The 20,620-nt window shown below is 40.7% G+C and overlaps 1 protein-coding gene across 8 annotated transcripts in view; it reads left to right on the forward strand.

The window, feature by feature from the left end:
* The window catches only part of ARHGAP44 (Rho GTPase activating protein 44), a 174,420-nt gene that overhangs the window by 119,789 nt on the left and 34,011 nt on the right, over positions 1-20,620 (forward strand). For all 8 annotated transcript variants that reach the window (XR_002123895.1, XM_019641507.1, XM_019641503.1 and 5 more), the window contains 3 exons: positions 14,792-14,860; positions 16,659-16,740; positions 17,244-17,371. Coding sequence is in view for 7 of the 8 variants with exons in the window: in XM_019641507.1 (XP_019497052.1) it covers positions 14,792-14,860; positions 16,659-16,740; positions 17,244-17,371 (279 nt within the window). In the remaining variant the exon portion in view is untranslated. The remainder of the gene's footprint in view (positions 1-14,791; positions 14,861-16,658; positions 16,741-17,243; positions 17,372-20,620) is intronic.

The following is a 20,620-nucleotide window of genomic DNA, read 5'->3' on the forward strand; positions in this document are numbered from 1 at the left end:
TTCAGGTGACATTCAGAGTCAGATAGAATTTCTCTTATAATTAGAAACATTGAAAAAATGTTTAAAGAGTTCATTATCTTCCACCTAAAGTACTGTGGAACCAAGTAACGTAAAACCAGTGCTTCAGGTCTGAGATTCATCCTGAGTAAAGCTGACTGTTCATTTGAACCCCAGTGTAAACGGCAGATACCTGGCTGGTGCTATTCGTGAAGTACAACTCTTCTCTCATGCTGATTTCGCCTTTACTCTGTGTATGATCTACCCATTTACCGTGGATTTTTGTTCCTCAGTTAAGAATCTTCTTTCTTACACAATTACTCCTTCAGTAGATCCAGGGGGGTGGTGTTAAGAAGGGATCTGAATGTGACTATCGAAGTACCTCAGAATAAAAGTTTAACAGCTTCATTCGTTCTTGTGTAGCTTCTTACATTTGCTGGTTTTACCAAAAAGTGCATTAAATGCCTCTTCAAAGGTTACAAAAGTAATACATGTTCATCATAACCAGTGAAAAAATATGGAAACAAGAAAACACCAGTAATTCCCCCCCTTTCTTGCTCAGCATCCAACCCCTCCGTTTGCAAAGAAGGTTCCCAGTTTGCCCTCCTCACCGGTATTTTTTAAGATATTTGTCATGAACTATTCACTCTGTCACATGCCACGTGGCCACAAAAGTTATAAGGATAAGGAAATCAGTGTTAGAACCTATTAGATAGCCTCCTGCCCACTTCTTCATAATCATACCAATTCACACTCATAGATAGCATTTTCCATTACTTCTTTTATGTGTGTGTGTGTGTTTATAAAATAGTTATGTTGTTTATACTCATCTACCACTTTTGTGAATTAACAATACCTCCTGGACATCTCTCCAGGTTAGTAGCTGTAGATCTAACTTAGTCTTTTTAATAAGATGCATAATATTCAATAGTAGGAATATATGTGTATATACCATGATTTATTTCACTATTTTCATGGTGATGGATATTCAAACCAGTGTGTTTTGTTTTTTGCCATTAAATATGATGCAATCAACATCCTTCTATGTATAATCTTATACATTGGTAATTTTTTTTCCCTTTAGGAGAGATTCCCAAAAGTGATGTTTATAGGTCAAACACTATGTATACATTTTAAATTTTAATAGGTATTGACAGTTTACTTCTCTAAAAAAGGAAGTTGCAATTCATATTCCCACCAGCAATATACAGAATCGCACGTTTCCCCTCACATTTCCCTGTAAGATATGTTGTTCCACTTTTCCGTTTTTGCAAGTCTGGTGAGGGAAATACCTACCTCTGTTATTGTAATTTTTATTTCTCTGAATATTAGTAGTGATGCGTATATCTTCGTGTATTTATTGGACATTATTCATATATTTATAGGCATATTTCCAGTTAGGGAAATTGCCTGTCTATATTGGCAGTTGGACCGCTGTTTCTACTTCTTTTAAAATCAATTTATGTAAGTTATCTGTATATGAGGGATATTAACCTTTCTTCCCTCTGTTGTGCTACAGATACTTTTTCTAGTCTTCCATTTATCTTTTGACTTGGCTTCTATTGCTATCTACCATAAAAAACTTAATCATATACATGTATTTGCTTTGCATGGGAAAAGATCCCTGGGGGGTCCACCAAGCATCATCCACTGTGAGTTTAAAAACTTGTTCTTTCATTTTCTTTTAATGTTTTCAATACATTTTATACACCTATTTTATGCCTTTTAATATACCTGAAACTTACTTTTATACGCCACCGTATGAAGTAGATTTGTTTTTGTTTTCCAGATGATAGCCAGTTATGCCAGCACCATTTATTAAATAAGCCACCTCCCCCTAACGTGAAATCCTGTCATCTAATTCCTCAAATTCATTTCTGGGATCTGTATCCATTAATCTATTGATTTGGCTATTCCTGGGATAATACTGTACAATTTCTATTCTAGTGACTTTGTCACAGTTATAATATTCAGTAAGATAACCCTCACTCTCTTTCATCATTATCTTGGCTAGTCTATGATCTCTATTTTATTACAATGATCATATCGAGTTAATAAAACTACACATTATGCTCTAGGTAGCTTGATTTGTGTGCTGAGCTGATCCTCTTTAGAGCATACACTGATGTTTTGGTAAAAGTTCTCTTCTGACTTTTGTTTCTACTTCAGTGGTTGCCAGCTGTTCTAAATATGTACTGTGGTCTTTTCCCCTCCCCTCTCTGGGTTTCTCTAAATGGGTCATTTACCCTTATATCTTTGTGGTTTTGTACTTCCTCAGCAGGCAAGATACATCTTTAGGATCTCCTACATTGTGATAATCCAGAAAAACGAAAGCAGGTGGGCCAAGGGTGAGCCAAGTGGCAGTCTGATTCCTCTTTGTTTAGGTACAGAGAGGACCAAACAAAGCTCCCTAGATCTGTGGGACCCAGAGAGAGTTAGCCCACCAGGAAACCCAAGCCAGGTTCCACCAGACGGAACCTGCTGAGACCTCACGCAGATGGGAGAGGCCATATTCCTTGCCTACGTTCCCATCCAATCTCTGCCTTGCTTCCATGTTTCAAAAAGAGATAGGCCCTATTGTTCACAACTGGTACCTGCTTTCCCTTTTCTTCCTGAGGCCCCTGGCAAGACCACTGAACCAGTACATCAAAGGGGGTGTAAGTAGTTGGTGATTTTTCAGTAAGAAGAGAGACAGTGAGGAAGAACCCGTGAACAATGAAATAATAATAGAGAAGACAATGACTAGAAAACTAGTCCACTTGACTACACTATCAGTTTCATTTTGTTTTGTTTCTCATTCGAAGCATAGTGTAGGCTGCAGTGCTAGGTTTTTCACTAGATGATAATACTTCCACCTTCACACCTTCACTTTTCCTGCTTCTCTCTCCCCTTGAGATGTGTCACCGCACATCCTGTCACATATTCTTATCCTTACTCCACCCGCGTTGCTGCGCTGTCTGTCCCACTAACCCTCAACCTCTCTCGTTTTAAACTTGTGTCTCTTATTTCCATCTTATTCTTCACCAATGTATAATCTTTGCTTTTTGGAATCAAACTTGAATCCAGGAAAGATGGCAGCTGAAAAACAGATGTCTAGCCCATTTTGTCCTCACAGTCAGACTTAAATGAACATATAGTCAGACCAAAAGACAACACTGAGTCTTGATCCATTGCTCCTCTTATTAGAAAGTTAGTTTAGTGTTATCATGAGTCAGTAAATGAGATCCTGGCAGAACCCATTATTACCCTCTAATTTGGAAGGCTGTGGTATAGTGGAGGAACGCTTAAATTACTTGGATCCCTTCTGCCCAAAGAATGTACCCCTATAAGATCTAAGGACAAGCACAGCTGCACCCAATTCGAAGCCAGCTAGTGGCAGAGCTTCCACTAGTGTGAATATTCCTTTCACTGCTGAAATCATCTCCTGCGTGCCAGCAATGGTGCCACTAAGGCTGGGCACAGCCATATAATTTGCCCAAAATGGAGGACAGAGCATATTATCAACAGAAAGATGCTCCCTGGCCTGATAGCTTCACCAAACTCAGAGAAATAATAATCATGGAGAAGTGAAGTTGACTGCAGGCATTCTCAACAGCAGCAGCTCTCCCCACCCTGCCCTGCAGACTGCGAGTCACTAAACTTAGACAAAATGGAGGTTCTGAGAAGATTCTACCAGAGTGGGCAATATTGTACAAGAAAGAGCTCCTTGTCGTTTTAAGGTTAAAAAGGATAATCCTGACTCAATTATTTTCCTATGTTCGAAAACAATAATAAATAATGAAGTACTCAAAAATTAGAACCTTTTTGAAAAAGACTCACTGATGGTAACAGTAAATTTATGAACAACATATATTGGTCACCAAAATAAAATCCAAGGGAATACAGACCTCAGGCAATAATAGTTAAAAGTGAAGTAAAGTTGCCAAGTAAAATGGAAAGGAAACTGGTGGAGATTTGGAATTACTTTTTAAAAAATTGAAAAAAAATAAATGCAGGTATGGCATTGCTTTCGGTAGAAGACAGAATTGACTCTGAAGAAAATTGAACCAATGATGTAGAGAAAATCTAGAGTTCCCATATGTCCTTTCCCCCAACTCATACACAACCCTTCTCCCCCCCACATCCCACTATCAACATCCCACAGTGATACATTTGTTACAATCAATGAACCTACATTGACACATCATAATCACCCAGAGTCTGTAGTATGGTGTACATTTTAGGGGTTTTGGTCAGTGTATAATAACATGCATTCACCATTTTAATGTTATACAGAATAGTTTCACTGCCGTAAAAATCCTCTGTGCCTAATCATTCCACCCCCCACCCCCCGCCCCGCGCCCCGTCTCCCTAACCCATGGTGATCACTGACCTTTTTACTGTCTCCATTGTTTTGCGTTTCACAGGATGTCATATAGTTGAAATCATATGGTGTGTAACCTTTTTATAGTAGCTTCTTTCACTTAGTAATATGCATTAAATGTCATTCCATATATTTTCGTGGCTTCATAGCTTATTTCTTCCATTGTCTGGATGTACTACACTTTATGTATCCATTCACTTACTGAAGGACATCTTGGTTGCTTCCACGTTTTGGCAGTTAGGAATAAAGCTGCTATAAACATCCCTGTGCAGGTATTTGTACATTTTCAGTTCATTTGGGTAAATACCAAGAAGCATAATTTCTGGATCTTATGGTAAGAGTATCTTTATTTTTGTAAGAAACTATTAAATTGTCTCCCAAAGTAGGTCTACCATTTTGTAGTCCACCAGCAACAAATGCAAGTTCTTTTGCTGCACATCTTTGTCAGCATTTGGTATTGTCAGTGTTTTGAATTTTAGCTATTCTGATAGGTGTGTAGTGATATCTCATTGTTTTAATTTGCAATTCCCTAGTGGCATGACATTGAACATTTTTTCATATGTTTATTTCGATCTGTATATATTATTTGATGATATGTTTGTTCAGATCTTTTGCCCATTTTTTAGTTGGGTTATTTAGAAGTGGGTTCTTTAATCCCTAAGCATTTTAGAATTTTCCAGCTATCTTTCCATTACTATTTTTTTAATTAAAGTTTATTGGGGTGACAATGGTTAGTAAAGTTATATATGTTTCAAGTGTACAATTCAAGTGTACAAATCATCTATATATCATACTGTGTGTTCACCACCCAGAGTCAGTTCTCCTTCCATCACCATATGTTTGATCCCCTTTACCCTCATCTACCACTCTCCTCCCCCTTACCCTCTGGTAACCACTAAACTGTTGTCTGTGTCTATGAGTTTTTGTTTCTTTTTTGTCTTGTTCCTTGGTTGCTTTTCTAGTTTAATTCCACTGTGGTCAGAGAGCAGGTATTGTATGATTTTGATTGTTTTAAATTTGTCAAGGTGTGTTTTATAGCTCAGAATGTGGTCTGTTTTGGTGGATGTTCCATGTGAACCTGAAAAGAATTGAGTATTCTGCTGTTGGATGGACTAATCTATAGATATCAATTATATCTAGTTGATTGATTATGCAATTAAGTTGAACTATGTCCATACTGATTTGATGCCTGCTGGATTTGTCCATTTCTAATAGAAGGGTGTTAAAGTCCTCAGCTATAATAATGGACTCATGTATTTCTTCTTGCAACTGTTTCACTTCTGTAGAATGACCCTTTTATCATTATATGTTATCCCTCTTTATCCCTGAATAACTTTCCTTGTTCTGAATTCTGCTTTGTGTGAAATTAATATAAATAATCTTGCTTTTATGAGTAGTGTTAGCATGGTATATCTTTCTCTATCCCTTTACTTTTGATCTACCATGTTTTCCCAAAAATAAGACCTAGATGGAGAATAAGCCGTAGCATGGTTCCTCCAGGATATGGAGGGCACGCGCCCCTCACATGAGAGTTGTATGGCCTGTTTCAGGGAGAAGGGTGCCTTTTCCACAAACGTCTTCAGCTTAAAATATTTAGCATGCCAAGCTGCCATATTTTGGCACCTAAAATCATGCTATGGCTTATTTTCTGGCTAGGTCTTATTTTCAGGGAAACAGAGTATACGTGTACCTTTATATTTAAAATGAGTTTCTTGTCAACAACATATACTTGGGTCGTTTTTTGTTTGTTTGTTTGTTGTTTTTTTTGATCCACTCTGATAATTTCTGTTTTTTCACTGGTGTATATAGATCATTGATATTTAAGTGATTATTGTTATAGTTGGATTAATATCTATCTTATTTGTTACTGTTTTCAATTTGTTGCCAATTCTTTACTACTATATTTATTTAAAGATTTTATTGGGGAATTAGGGGAGGGTAACAATGTTGGGGAATTGGGAAAAAGGACCAGCCAAGTTGTTCTTCAATCTTTGTTGTGGAGGGCACCAGTCGCCATCTGGCTGCCTGTCGGCAGTTCGTGGCCTCTAAGCTCAAGGTGCTGTGTTCAGTCTTGGTTGCGGGTGGGTGTAGCCACCATCCCATGCGGGAGTCAAACCCGGCAGCCTTGTTGTTAAGAGCGCACACTCTATCCACTGAGCTATCTGGGCGGCAGCTCAGCTCAAGGTGCCGAGTTCATCTTAGTTGTGAGTAGGTGTAGCCCACCATTGAACAGACAATCTTGTTGTTACACCAGCTGAGCCATCCTGCAACCTGTTGGCAGCTCAGCAACAGCTCAGCTCGGGCACAGCATCACTGGCCCATGTGGGAATTGAACAGGTGGCCCTGTTGCTCAGAGCTCACACTCTTAAGCCAACTCTTAACCAACTGAACTACTCGGCCGGCCCTCTTTGCTACTATTTTTGTCTTTGTATACCTTTTATGCTTTTTGAGGTTTTAATTGAGCATTTTGTATAATTATATTTTTCCTCCTTTCTTAGCATATTAGTTATATTTCTTTATCTTTTTAAAAAAATTTTTTTAGTGGTTGCCCTCGAGTTTGCAATATACATTTACAACTAATCCAAGTCCACTTTTGAATAACATTATACTGCTTCACATGTAGTATAAGTACCTTTTAGTAACAAAAATACTTCTAACTCCATTCATTTCACCTATACATAAGCATAGGTAGCATAGATATGTGTGTGTACACATACATACGTATATTATTGCTCTTATTTTGAAAAAAACTTATATGTTAGATAAATTAAGAGTAAGAAAAATAAAAGTTTATTTTATCTTCACTTATTCTTTCTCTGCCGCTTTTCCTGTCTTTTTGTAGATCTTTACTTCTGTCCTATATCATTTTTCTTCTCTCTAAAGAACTTCTTTTAACACTTCTTGCAAGGCTAGTCTACTGGCAACAAATTTCTGATTTTTTTTTTCTCTGAGAAAGTCTTTAGTTTTCCTTCACTTTTGAAAGATAGTTTTGCAGGGTACAGAATTCTAGGTCTGTAGGTTTTTTCTCTTAACACTTATTCCACTTCTCTCCCTTCTTGCTTTCACGGTTTCTGAGATGTTAGATGTAATTTGCTCCTCTGTAGGAATGATGTTTTTTCCCTATGCCTTCTTTCAAGAGTTTTATCTTTGATTTTCTGAAGTTTGAAGATGATATGCTGAGGTGTACCTTTTTTTTTTTTAATTTATCCTGCTTGATGTTCTCTGAGCTTCCTGGACCTGTGGTTTGGTGACTGACATCCATTTGGGGCCATTCTTAGTCATTATTTCTTTTGTTGCTTTTGTTTCTTGCTTTCTTCTCCTTCTGGTATTCCTATCATGTATGCAATATGATGAACAAATGTGGTGAATGTTTAAATAAAAAAAATTATTACAGTAAAAGACACATTGCCATTAATCACCCTCAAAATACTTCCCCTCACTTCTAACACACTTATCCCATCGTTCTTGCCACTTTCTGAAGAAGTTTTGAAAGTCCCCTTTCGTGAGTGTCTAGTTGTGCTGTCGTGGCTGCCTCGATGTCCTGAATCGATTCAAAACATTTACCTTTCATGGTCATTTTGACTGTGAAGAAGAGCCAGAAGTCACACAGTGCCAGATCCAGTGAATAAGGTGGATGAGGACACACTGTAATGTTTTTATTTGACAGAAATTGCTGTACTAGAAGCGATGTGTGACATGGAGCATTGTCATGATGAAGGATGATTTACGGCACACTTTAAAACACACCTTCTTTGAACCATAGCTCACACCCGACTGACTGCACTGAACAAGTTGAAACTTGTCACACACTGTTATTAAGTTTTGACACACCGCTTCCTGTATTGAAGATCCCTACCTTTCTGCTGGCTGGCACTTGGCAGAAGCATTCACCGTATATTATTTTTTTTATCACACCTCATATATGTTACATGTTTTGAAGTTGTCCCACAGTTCTTGAATACTCTGTTCCCTTTTTTTCCAGTCGTCAGTCTTTTTTCTCTTTGCTTTTCAGTTTGGAAATTTTTGTTGTCATATCCTCTAGTTCAGAGATTCTTTCCTCAGTTATGTCTAATTTACTGATGAACCACTCAGAGGCATTCTTTATGTCACAGCACTTTTGATCTTCAGCATTTCTTTTTGATTCTTAGAACTTCCGTCTCTCCACTTATATTATTCATCTGTTCTTGCATGTTCTCTACTTTTTCCATTAAAGTCCTTAGCATATTAATCATTATATATATATAATACCCTGATAATTCCAACATCCTGGCCATATCTGACTCTGGTTCTGATGCTTGCTTATTTTCTTTCTTCAGCTTGTGTTTTGTCTTTTAGCGTCTTGCAATTCTAACAAAAATGTGGATGTGATGTACTGGGTGAAAGGAACTGTGGTAAACAGGCCTTTAGTAATGTGATGGTGAGGTGTGGGGAGAGGGGAAGTAGTCGATAGGCCTATGATTAGGTCTCAGTCTTTTAGGAAAGCCTGTGCCCATGCCCCTGGACTGTGAACTTCACCAGTGCTTCTCAGTTGTTGTTGTTTTTCAGTTTCTCAGGTTTGTTTGTCTGTTTGTTTTTGTTTTAGTAGGACAGGATGGCTAGAGGGGGCTAGAGCTGCGAATTTCTCTTCTTCATTGAGTGGAAGGCTAGACCCTGCTAGAATTGAGAATTTCCCTTCCCCCAGATCAGTAAGACTGATAGAACCTCAATAGGTTAGGTTCAAAAAAAATAATTTCTTCTGAGGTGAGGCCTTGTTACGAGGAATAAAATGTCCAACTGTATTTCAAAATGGTTCCTTTTCCGTTACCCTTGCTGAAAGCAGGAGAGGATCTTTCTGTGATACTCACTGTGAGAACTTGGTAGAACTCCTGGAGGTAAAACTCACAAAAGTGTGGTGGCCCCCAATGACCAGGTCCCCTCCGTTTTTAATTCTGACATGTCCACACTGAGCCTCCAGCAACTTGTCAATCACAGTTCCGGTTTTCCTGCGCCAGCACTGATTTCTGTGGAGGTTTCTGCTCTGATAAATTGTGATTCTCATATTCACCTGTCTGCCTCTCCACTTTGGGGCCAGTGTTTTGCCATGTCACCTCACTTCTCTGATGACTCAAAAAACATTTGTTGGTTTTTCAGTTTGTTCAGCTTTTTGTATGTTGTTTCTGGTGACTTCTTAACATGGTGACTTCTAAGCTCTTTACATGTGCGACTGGAAACCAGAATTCAACAGTGAAAGTCAAGGTTATACTTTCTACCAAGAAAAAGTATTTGAGACCAATATTTATAAATATCTCAAGGATTTTTTAACAACAGAAATATTCAAAATCCTACAATAACATCATGCAGTATAGGATGATTATAAAATATGACTGAGAAAATCATAAAAGACTTTATAAAATTGAGAGTTGTTCCTAGATGAGAAGACTGAATGTCATAAAAATTTGAATTTCCTGGGTTGGCCGAGTGGCGCGTTGGTCAAGGGCTGGCTTGGGATGCCAGAGGGCCCCGGTTCGGATCCCACATATGAGGGCCAGTGACACTGCCTTCTACAGATAAGATGCTGAACAACAGCTCAACCTGGAGCTGGGCTGCCGTGAGTCGCCGTCAACTGCGTAGGCTGCAGCCTCTGCTGCAGTGGGTTGCCATGGGCTACCGTGTGTAGCCAGCAGCCGCCGTGAGCGGCCGTCCAGAAGCCGGCGACTGATCAGCCTCACCCGGGAAGGGCGCAATGATGGTGCCAACTTGGGCCAGTGAAGCAACGTCCTTCACAACTAGACTAAAGAACAAAAGGACAGCAACTTATCTGTTCCCCTTCCCCCGATTCCCCAGCGCTGTTCCCATCCCCCAATTCCCCAATAAAAATATTTAAAATAAATAAATAAAAAATTTTAATTTTCCCAAGTTAATTTGATTAGAACTGTGGTAGATCGATATAATTGTAATAAATGCTTCAAAGGGTGATAAGAAGTTTTTAAAGTTAGTGTGGAAGAATTATTGGAGCTTCAAATTGCCATCTCTTACAATGTATTATGAAGTTGCATAATTACAGTTTAGGTGCCATTTTTAAAAGAAATAAAATAGTGGAAAAAAACCCAAGACATCCCACCCAGAAGAAAATCCAAAATCCAAGTGTATGACAAGTTTTATCTGTGATATTTCCAATCCATAGGGATAATGTATTCATGAACAATTCTGAGACATTTGGTTAGCTCTTACAAAATAATTCTATATCTGATATAAGTACCAAAATAAATTTCAAATATATTAAAGATTTAAATGATATATTCTCTACTGAACATTTATATGGATATTTATACCATTGGTTGAGATGCCCTAAGCCAATTAGCAAAGGATGAAATCATAAAGAGAAAAACTTAATAGATACTACTACATGAAAAAGCCATTTAAAAAGTACAGCACCAAAAACAATAGTTGTAAATAGTATCAAGAGGTAGTGGAAAATTGGGCAAAATATTAGTAGCATTTGATAAAGCCAGTGGTGTCATCAATCTAAAGAATTCTTACAAATCTTATACATAAGAAATAGGTGATGACTCCTATAGGAAAAGAGAATGTTGACAAGGAATTGACAATAGATGACACTAACAGACAGTAAACCTAGAAGGAAGTTAAACTCTTGATAAAACAAAATACAAATTAAGAACATATTACTTAAATTTCCACTATATGATTGTGATTAAACAAAATTAAAAGGTTATTGTACAGAACAAAGCATTTATGAATGACCTCTTAGAGTATGCATGATCTATCTTACTGATGATTATTTGACAGTATATGTCAAAAGCCCTAATGTCCCAACTCATTATCATTCTAAATTTGTTTTTAATTGGGGAATTGGGGGAGGGGAATAGTGTTGGAGAATTTGGGGAGGGGGACAGAGTCGGGGAATTGGGGAAGGGGAACAGCCAAGTTCTTGTCCTTCAATCTTAGTTGTGGAGGGCGCAGCTAGCTCAGCTCCAAGTCCAGTCGCGCTGCTCAGCTCAAGGTGCTGTGTTCCATTAGTTGCAGGTGGGCGTAGCTACCATTTCATGCAGGAGTTGAACCAGCAGCCTTGTTGTTAAGAGTGCACATTGTATCCACTGAGCCATCTGGGTGGCAGCTCAGCTTAAGGTACCAAGTTCAGTCTTAGTTGCAGGTGGGTGTGCCACCATCCCATGTGGGAGTCGAACTGGCAGCCTTGTTGTTAAGAGCACACACTCTATCCCCTGAGATACCCGGGTGGCAGCTTAGCTCAAGGCGCCGAGTTCAGTTTTTAGTTGAGGGCGGGCATAGCCCACCATCTCAAGGAGGCAACCTTGTTGTTAGGAGCAAGTGCTTTCACCAGCTGAGCCATCCTTTCCCCTGTTTGCAGTTCAGCTCGGGCACAGCTCATTGGCCCATGTGGGAATCAAACCGGCAACCTTGTTGCTCAGACCTCTTACTCTTAAACAAGCTCTTAACCAACTGAGGCACTCGACCAGCCTGCATTCTAAATTTTTTACTTTAACTATAAAGAATTATATAACCAGAATTAATTTTAACTACAGAATTTATCCTAAGGAAATACTCAAGAGATGAGTGCAAATCTGTATAAATAGATGCTTATTCAAGTGTCTTTATAATAGGAAAAGTTAGAAACACAATATCCAATAATAGAAGCAGAGTTTATCCATAGATTAAATATCATGTCCACTAGAAGACGTGTTTCTGTAGGGGTAAATGAGCTGCAAAACATTCTGGCGCCATTTTTTGTAAGTCTAGCAATCATACAAAATATGTGCCAATTAAAATAGATGCATCACGGCGTTATAACCATTACTTCTGCTATTGAGATTACAGGTAAATTTGGTTATTTACTTTGTATTTTTTCTAAGTGTGGATTAGTTGAGAAATTAGAAAGCAAATGATTGTTTATTTTTTTTAAAGATTTTTTATTGGGGAATTGGGAGATGAGAACAGCACTGGGGAATTGGGGGAAGGGGAACAGACAAGTTGCTGTCCTTTTTTGTTCTTCAGTCTAGTTGTGGAGGACGTTGGTTTACTGGCCCAAGTTGGCACCATCATTACACTCTTCCCAGGTGAGGCAGATCAGTCGCCGGCTTCTGGACGGCCGCTCACTGCGGCTTCTGGCTACACATGGTAGCTGCTGGCTACACACAGTAGCCCATGGTCACCCACTGCAGCAGGGGCTGCAGCCTACCCCGTCGACGGCGACTCACGGCAGCCCAGCTCCAGGTTGAGCTGTTGTTCAGCATCTTAGCTGCAGAAGGCAGTCACTGGCCCTCATATGTGGGATCCGAACCGGGGCCCTCTGGCGTCCCAAGCCAGCTCTTAACCGATGCACCACTCGGCCAGCCCGCAAATGATTATTTAAACACATTTTATTTTGGTGATTATTGATGAAAGTTTTTTTCTCTTTATAAAGAAAATTCACTAATGATTTAGATAAATAGAAATTTGATATATAGGTTCCTTTTTCATTTTTTACTTGCTGTGTGGTTTATTTGGAATCCATGTTGTTAATAAGGCAGCCATCTAACTGTACCTTTAAAAGTCCTTTAATGTTCCTGAGGACACACACACACAATCTGACTTCTCTAAAGCCATCTGTTGGCAAAGCTCGAATGCTGAGTCATTGAAGGTGCGTTAAATGTGGCATTTAGGGGTCCCCTCCTTTCCCCTGCCTGCAGAGCCATTTCTGTCACTCAATCCTTTGTTTTCTCCTGACTTGAAATATCTTCCTTATGTTATATTCCAGGCTAGTGATGGATGTCTCCTGAACAGTGCTGATGCAGGGATGGCAGACGAGGTCAATTCCTCACAAAACTGCTTTCTCTTGAACCTTTGATATCCTCGGCTGCCCTGCAGAGACATTCATTATAGGGATGCTCTGGTGAAAGGGAGCTGAGCTGGGTGGGCTCAGAGCCCATTTTATTCTTTGGAAGTTACCACTGCTGAGCCTCTGTTTCTTCGTTTGTTCTTTCAGAAAATTAAGCCCCTGCTATGAGAAGAGCTTTTGAGACAGTGGAGGACAGAAATAAGATCCTTGAACTCTTGGTAGCTACTCATCTGAAATTGGAAATTCAACACTTACCTAGGAGTTAGATGAGAATTCCGTGTGACATTGTTCCTGGCACCTACACTGTTCTCAATGAATATTAATTTATTGTTTCTCCCTTTCTCCCTTACTTGAAACTGGACCAAGCATAGCATTGACTAATCCATGCTGAAAGCTCTCCAGAGAACAGATTTCCCCTTTAACTGTGCCATGGTTCTGTCACCTGGTGTACAAGAACTCTTTAAGGATGCTCCCCGCAATGGCTTGCCTGTCAAGGATACTGGAAAAAGAGATTGCTCCTCCCAACCCAGTGCTCTCACTAAGAATAGGCTTAATTGGCAGCTGGAGGGAGGGGCGGCCGTTACGGGATTGGTACAGAACACCTGAGGTTCCACACTTCTTCCCAGAGTGCAGATTGCCTGCTTTAATTTACTCAGCACCTGGATCATCTTTCCAGGTGTTCTCACGTGTATCTCAACCCAAACATTATATACTCTTCTCTATCAACTTAGCATTTGTTCTAAAGATCACCTACCTGAGGCAACCAAACAGGGAGGAATTTTAGAGATTATATATATATATATATACATGACTTGCGCCAACAAGTTCAGAGATGTGAGATGCTCAAATATATGGTCAGTGACACAGCCTACATCTGCTCCAAATGTACCTTTATTGTACCTTACTATGGGTGTTCCTGTGGAACTAAAAATTGTTCTTCTCAGAGGAGATCGCATTCCAGAATCAGACAGCATTAGGTCATGGCCCCCGATCTCAGGGAGCACGAAAAGGCTCAGAACTGTTAACACTGTGAAATTTGGGTGTGAAGCTGGATAAATAAGTCCAGCTTTTGCCAAGTTTTGAACAGCAGTCCTTCCCCTGCCCACCTGTCTTATGCCTCTAAATCAGCGTGTTTCAGTCTCTTTCTCATCTGCTTGGGATCAACCAATCCATATTGAGAATGAAGGTCAACAAAGCAGTAGACTAATCAAAGATAAGATAAGACCGAATGAAGAGAACAAAAGCACAGTTTGTATTTGGAGGTTGCTTCACAATGGTGGCACAAACTGCAGCGATAGATGGAAGCAATTTGCACGTCACTCCCCCATACCAGCTTCCCTAACTCTAGACGTGGCCCATGTGTTAAAATCTCTGGGGAAACCACTGGCACAGATGTTCTTTTAATGCTTACTCATTCTCTAGAACCGTAGTTGGAAAACGTGGAAATGTCCATGACAAAGTTTGTAATCTGTCAAGTTTTATTTAAAATGAGATTAAATAGTGGTTAAGGCTCTTTCATCTCTGATGTCTAGACCCATGCATTAGCCATTCTTTCATGTTTTATATTTTACCATGGTTGTGCATTTTACCTTCCACAGGACCAGCTCTCGGCTGACATGTACAGTTTTGTGGCCAAAGAAATTGACTATGCAAACTACTTTCAAACGGTAAGGGTCCAGAAAGGTGAGACTCCTTATAATCTGTTTGCAAGATTCCTGTTGTGGACAGGAAGGAATGTGGACACAGAACTGAGGGCCCCTTGGTTGAGCATGTCACAGAAAACAGTGGGGCTTCGACTGTTCTACTTACCCCACCTTTTATTTCTCCTTGTATGGACTTCCCCAAAAACCTAAGAATAAAACTTAACCTCATCCATGAAGGTTATTGCAATTCAGTGATCTATGGCTGTGGTTCTCAATCAGGGGTGATTTTGCTCCCTCTTCCAGTAGACATTTCTTAATGTCTGAAGACATTTTTCACTACCACCTTTTGGGGGAGGTGCTACCAGCATCGAGTGGGTAGAGGTCAGGATTGTGGCTAAACATCCTACAATGCACAGGACAGCTCCCACAACAAAGATTTATTCAGACCAAAATGGAAGTAGGGCCAAGACTGAGAAACCCTAGCGTATGATAAACAGGAAACTGAAAAGAAGATAACCCCACCCCCAGCACATACTTGTCTTTAATCTAGATTTTTGCTAATGATGACAGGTAGGTAAACGATGATTGATATGACCTGTTTACCTTCCTTTCATCAATAAAAGCAGATTTAGAGAGTAAAAAAATATCTGAGTCGAGAAAAACATACAAATTAAAAATAGGGAAGTAATGGAATGATAAGGAAGGAAGACACAGAAGAAAAAGGAGGGGAAATGCTGAAAAGTTTAAAGTGCTTTGATGAGTATGTAGAATAGCTGTGGACAGCCTTCCAGCACTTTCATCCATGGACCAGAAGTGCACAGAGGTCCTTTTACCCTGAAAAAGAGCTGATATGCATTCCTTCCAGCTTAGAAAGTTTATTTTTTCAAGTATATTCCATTGGTTTTGTTTGTGAAGGTCATATTCAATTTTAGAGTTTTTTCAACTAATGAAATTGTTGACATTCCAAGCCTTATTAGACTGCCTAATTGTCATTTGTGTGCCATTTATTTCAATATTCTGATTTTTTTTAATCCATGTTAATTTTACTTGGAGATAATAGTATCTACTCTCCATACCAAGCATTTAACAATGATTCACTCTCCTTCCCTCATATGCGCCTATTTTGGGGGGAAGGGTTCAGAAAATAAATGAAGTAACTACTCCTCACAGGTTTTCATGTGCTCTTATCAGCATTTCAGCAGCTTTTTCAGTTGTGGGATGGTCAACATAGAACCTATTGAAAGAATTTATTCTTTGGGCTGTATCACTATAATCAAAGCAATTTTTTTAGCTCCCAAGGTAATTGAGGATTGTGGATCAAGCCACAAGTTTTCTCATCGGTTATAACATACACTCACTTTGCATAAAACAGTTTGTATGTATGTGTGTGTGTGTGTATACACACACTCACACAGGCTAATGGCGTTTAGCTCTTATAGACAAATGAATTTCTAAATGTGTTTTCCATTTATATTTTCCTATCGTTGCTCCTCTCTTTTTTGCCTTTTGCTTTGAGGATGGGTTGCTCAGTAAGGTAGGATGGCTGCGAAGGCAGGCCTGAGCCACGCCCCAACTCTGGGGTGGTACCCGCTAATCCTTCATGGTTCCACCTCCCAAATTCCCACTTGTGTGACTGCTTTGCTGCAGAGGCTAAGGAGGAAGCATGCCCGTGACTTTAAGGGAAGTGAGGAGGGAGCAGAGGGCTCCACCGCCTTCCCTGTGAGTCAGGCAGCACCTTCATGCAGAGCCCCCCCGCACGGCACAGCAGCCGGTGCTCCCCACCCCTTGGCAAAGGGTAACGCTGGCTCTTGTGTTTTCTCAGCTAATAGAAGTGCAAGCTGAATACCACAGGAAGTCATTGACACTCTTGCAGGCTGTATTGCCTCAGATCAAAGCACAACAGGGTAAGTGCCAACCTTCCTTGGACAGGGAAGATTGGGAGCCTCCTTGCCTTCCCACATGAACCCAATGCCCTGTATTTCACCCAGCCTTATGCTCTCCCCAACAAGGTCAAGTTTAGATGGGCTGCTAGAAATTCCCAAGCCGGCATCTTGATCCAATTACAGTGAAACCAAGTACATACACACACTACCCCCTCAAGCAGATGAGTCCAGGGGGTGTGGTGTGCATGGATGTGTGTGGAGGTGTGTGTGTGTGTGTGTGTGTGTGTGTGTGTGTGTGTGTGTGTGTGTGTGACATGAAGCCCAGCAGCTCTGGACATAGCTGGTTAGCCATCGACCCTGCCCAGTCCTCCTAGTCATCGCAAAACTATAAGAATAGAGACTTACCTGGGCCTCCATGTCTTTGGTAGTCTTAGGAGAATCTGTGTGATGAGGAAAACAATACTCCAGCATGAGTGACCTTCAATACCCTTTTCACTGACCCCTTTCTTGCTCCACCCCCTCAGAGGCTTGGGTGGAGAAGCCTTCCTTCGGGAAGCCCCTGGAGGAACACCTCATGATCAGTGGCCGGGAGATCGCCTTCCCCATTGAGGCATGTGTGACGATGCTGCTGGAATGTGGGATGCAGGAGGAGGTAGGTCTGGGCACAGCCAAACCCAGCCTCTAACAGGTCCCCTCTTCCATGAGACACAGCCTGAAGGATCTGCTCCTCTCCTGTGACCATTCCCACCCCGGCCCCCACAAATCCAAACATGGTGATATGGTACAGCCCCCTCTGCTGCAGCATACATATTGGTCCTACGCTTTCCCATGAGCCTTCACTTTACCGGGAGAGTGAAGGATTGTGGGAGCCTGATAGCGCTAGCCATGAGGAACTTAGGGCCACACTGCAGCCATCCTTTCTTCATGTTTAACACATTTAGGCATGCTGCCACTGCTGCTGCTTCCCCTCCCTTCGTTCCCCTTCCCCCTCCTCATTCTTCTTTGTCTTCTTCATAATATCCCTGATTTTAAAAATAGGCCTTTTAATCTTTTTTATCATAATTCTTTTATAGAGATCCTGAAAATATGATGATTGATAGAGACATTAGAAAGTACTTCTTAAGAGCCACATGTAAAAAAGGTCTACAAGAAATTGACGACAGTTATTTTTATTGCTGTGTAAATCATTTTCTGGGAGATAGACCTCATCTTTGGTTTCTTCTCTAAGCTATGTTAAAATCTTTACTCCATCTTCTTTTGATCTGATCAGCCAATCAATATTTATTTAGAGCGTGCTATGCATTTATTCCGGAGCAAAATATAAAAGAGTGAGATAGGGGATTACTGAACTTACTGGGGGAGATGAGTCTAGCATCTATCAAATAAACCTGATTAACCCCAAACAGTCTTTAAGTCTTTTTTTTTTTTTAAGTTTGTAGCAGAGGATAGTTTTATTAGAGCAGAAAGTTACAGCTCTCGAAACGAGAGGGGGACCTGACTGCGATGCCCCATTCTTTAAGTCTTTAAGCCAGCACTAGGTCATATGGGGATGAGGAAGCCGATGAATGTTTAAATATGTGTTGGCCACCGCCTCTGTGTCAGGCCTGCTCTGGCTGCTGGCTATTCGAAAGGAATGAGAATGAATGTTTTTTTTTTACCACATTTTCATGTATGTTATCAATTACAAGATGAAAAGATCTTTACAGTCCCTGGGGATAGTTTCATGAACCCTGAGGTGAACTGGGCCTTTTCTTTGTCCATCCTTTTTTTAATTACGGAAAAACTGAAACACTTAAAGATAAGATAATGAGCCTCATCACCCAGTTTGTGGTCAACCCTGTTTCATCTCTACCTCCACTTCCTGCCCCCCAACTCCTGCCTTGGATATTTTGAAGCTGATCCCAGACATTATATCATTTCATCTATAATATTTCAGTATGTTTCTCTAGAAGATAAGGAATGTTTTTAAATACAACTATGACAATATTATTACATACAAAAGTAAAAATAGTATATCAATGTCTTTACCTTTTTAATCAGTATAAACCGGTTCTTAAGGAACAGATGTCAGATGACCTTGCATCTCCCATCTTGTCACCTGACTCTTCCCTCAGCCCTGTCCATGACTTTCTGCCTCTCGTCAGAACTCACGCTCCCACTGGCATTTTTCCCTACTTTGCATCAGCTCGTTTCCTTTTGTAACAAATATACTCAGGTTTCCCCTAGCCTAGAAAAAAAAATCTTTCAACCCAACTACAGCCTCATATTCCTTCCCTGAGCTCTTTGGATTTGTTTTTTTATGCTACCCCAGTTTCTTAAAATAGCTCTCCACTTTTGCTGATCCTTACCACCACTCACTTACTCTGCTTTTTTCTTGCAGTGTCACTTCTGCTCCCACCACTAGGCTAAACCTGCCCTCAGTAATCCTTAGGGAACCCCAGCTTGCCCAGTCCCATGACTTAGCCCAGCCACCTTGGCCACGTTGTTGCCTGTGAAGTTACTACTGTCGCCATCCTTGAAATTAGCATCACCCTCAAGTCCCTGGTTCCCCCTTCGCTCCTGTCAGCGGCGTTGCGGTGATCTGCCCAGCACCACCACGCAGCTCTGCCCTCCCCTCTCCCAAATCCTCCCTGTGGCATATACATCTCTCCTCGACCTTCTCCTCCTACTCAGTGAGGATTTGGGGTCCTCACTCCTTCTCTGGGCTCCACTCCCATGTTTGCTGCCATTTCTTCAACATTTCCAAGCAGATTTTTCTCTAACACCCCGAAATCTGGACTCCCTAGCTATTTTAACAGCCACCTTCTCTTTCTGGTTTTTATGTCTCTCAGTGGAACAGCCTTCTCAGTTACACAGTCAGATCTCAAGGCTTGTATTTCACAGCTCTACTTCTCTTTGGCATTGCTCATCACTAAATACTACCGCTCTTCTTCTGCGGCTATGGCACGTTTTTATAAGGATCTAACCCACCTCTTTAATGTGTGCTGTAGCTGGCTCTCTTTGTCGTAGCAGCCTAACTTATACACTCATCCAAACATGTTTCGGGAGCTTCCTCACATATATGCCAAAGAGATTTGGACATCTGTTTATCGGACATATCCTATACTGAGAAGGGTGTTAGCGATCTTAGCAGACCCAAAATTCAGTATTCCAGACCAGGAACATTGTCTTCTAAAGGAATTTAAAAATCCGAATGTCCATGAATGGTTAAAGGAGCAAGACATATTCTGCCAGCCTGTTTCTCAGTCTGTGGGTTGCTTCACAGAACGCAAGGAGCTAAGAAGGTGAAACAGAAACCAGTAGGTTTTCAACCCATGTCTAACTCACCTGCCTGTGACCCCGGGGGTTCCTTTCACACTCTGACCTGCTGTGGCCTTCTCACCACACGCTCCTGTCCTCTTCTCTTTCTCTTCATAGTTCATTTTTGCTCTACAAGACGTAGTAGTTCCCATGGAAAAGATGACAGGGATTCGAAAGTGACTCTAAGAATGGAACAGGGCGGGGCTAAAGGCTTCCTCGCAAACCACCCCCAGCCGGCCCTTCCCCTGAGGACACACAATTTACTTGGTTCTACGAGCATAGCCCTGGGCCTCCCCACACATGCACTGTAGACCTTTTTACCTCCAACTTCCTAGACCCCCCCAAATCTAACCAGGCCTCAGTCAAATTCTTCTCTAAAATATATCTTAAATGCACAAGAACAAGAATTCTGAGTACCCAAGTTCCATTTTTTTTCAGCGAATACTGAGACAGAACAGTGAGTCACCTCACATGAGGCACTAGGAGCACAAGAACTGGGTGAGGCCCAGCTCCTGCGCTACAGGAGGAAACATTTAGAAAACCAGTAGCTACAGTGTTGGAAAGTGGTGTTGGGAAAATGCAACTCAGAGAATTTGGAGGA

The sequence above is a fragment of the Hipposideros armiger genome, unplaced genomic scaffold, assembly GCF_001890085.2.
Source record: "Hipposideros armiger isolate ML-2016 unplaced genomic scaffold, ASM189008v1 scaffold_61, whole genome shotgun sequence".
NCBI classification, from domain to species: domain Eukaryota; kingdom Metazoa; phylum Chordata; class Mammalia; order Chiroptera; family Hipposideridae; genus Hipposideros; species Hipposideros armiger.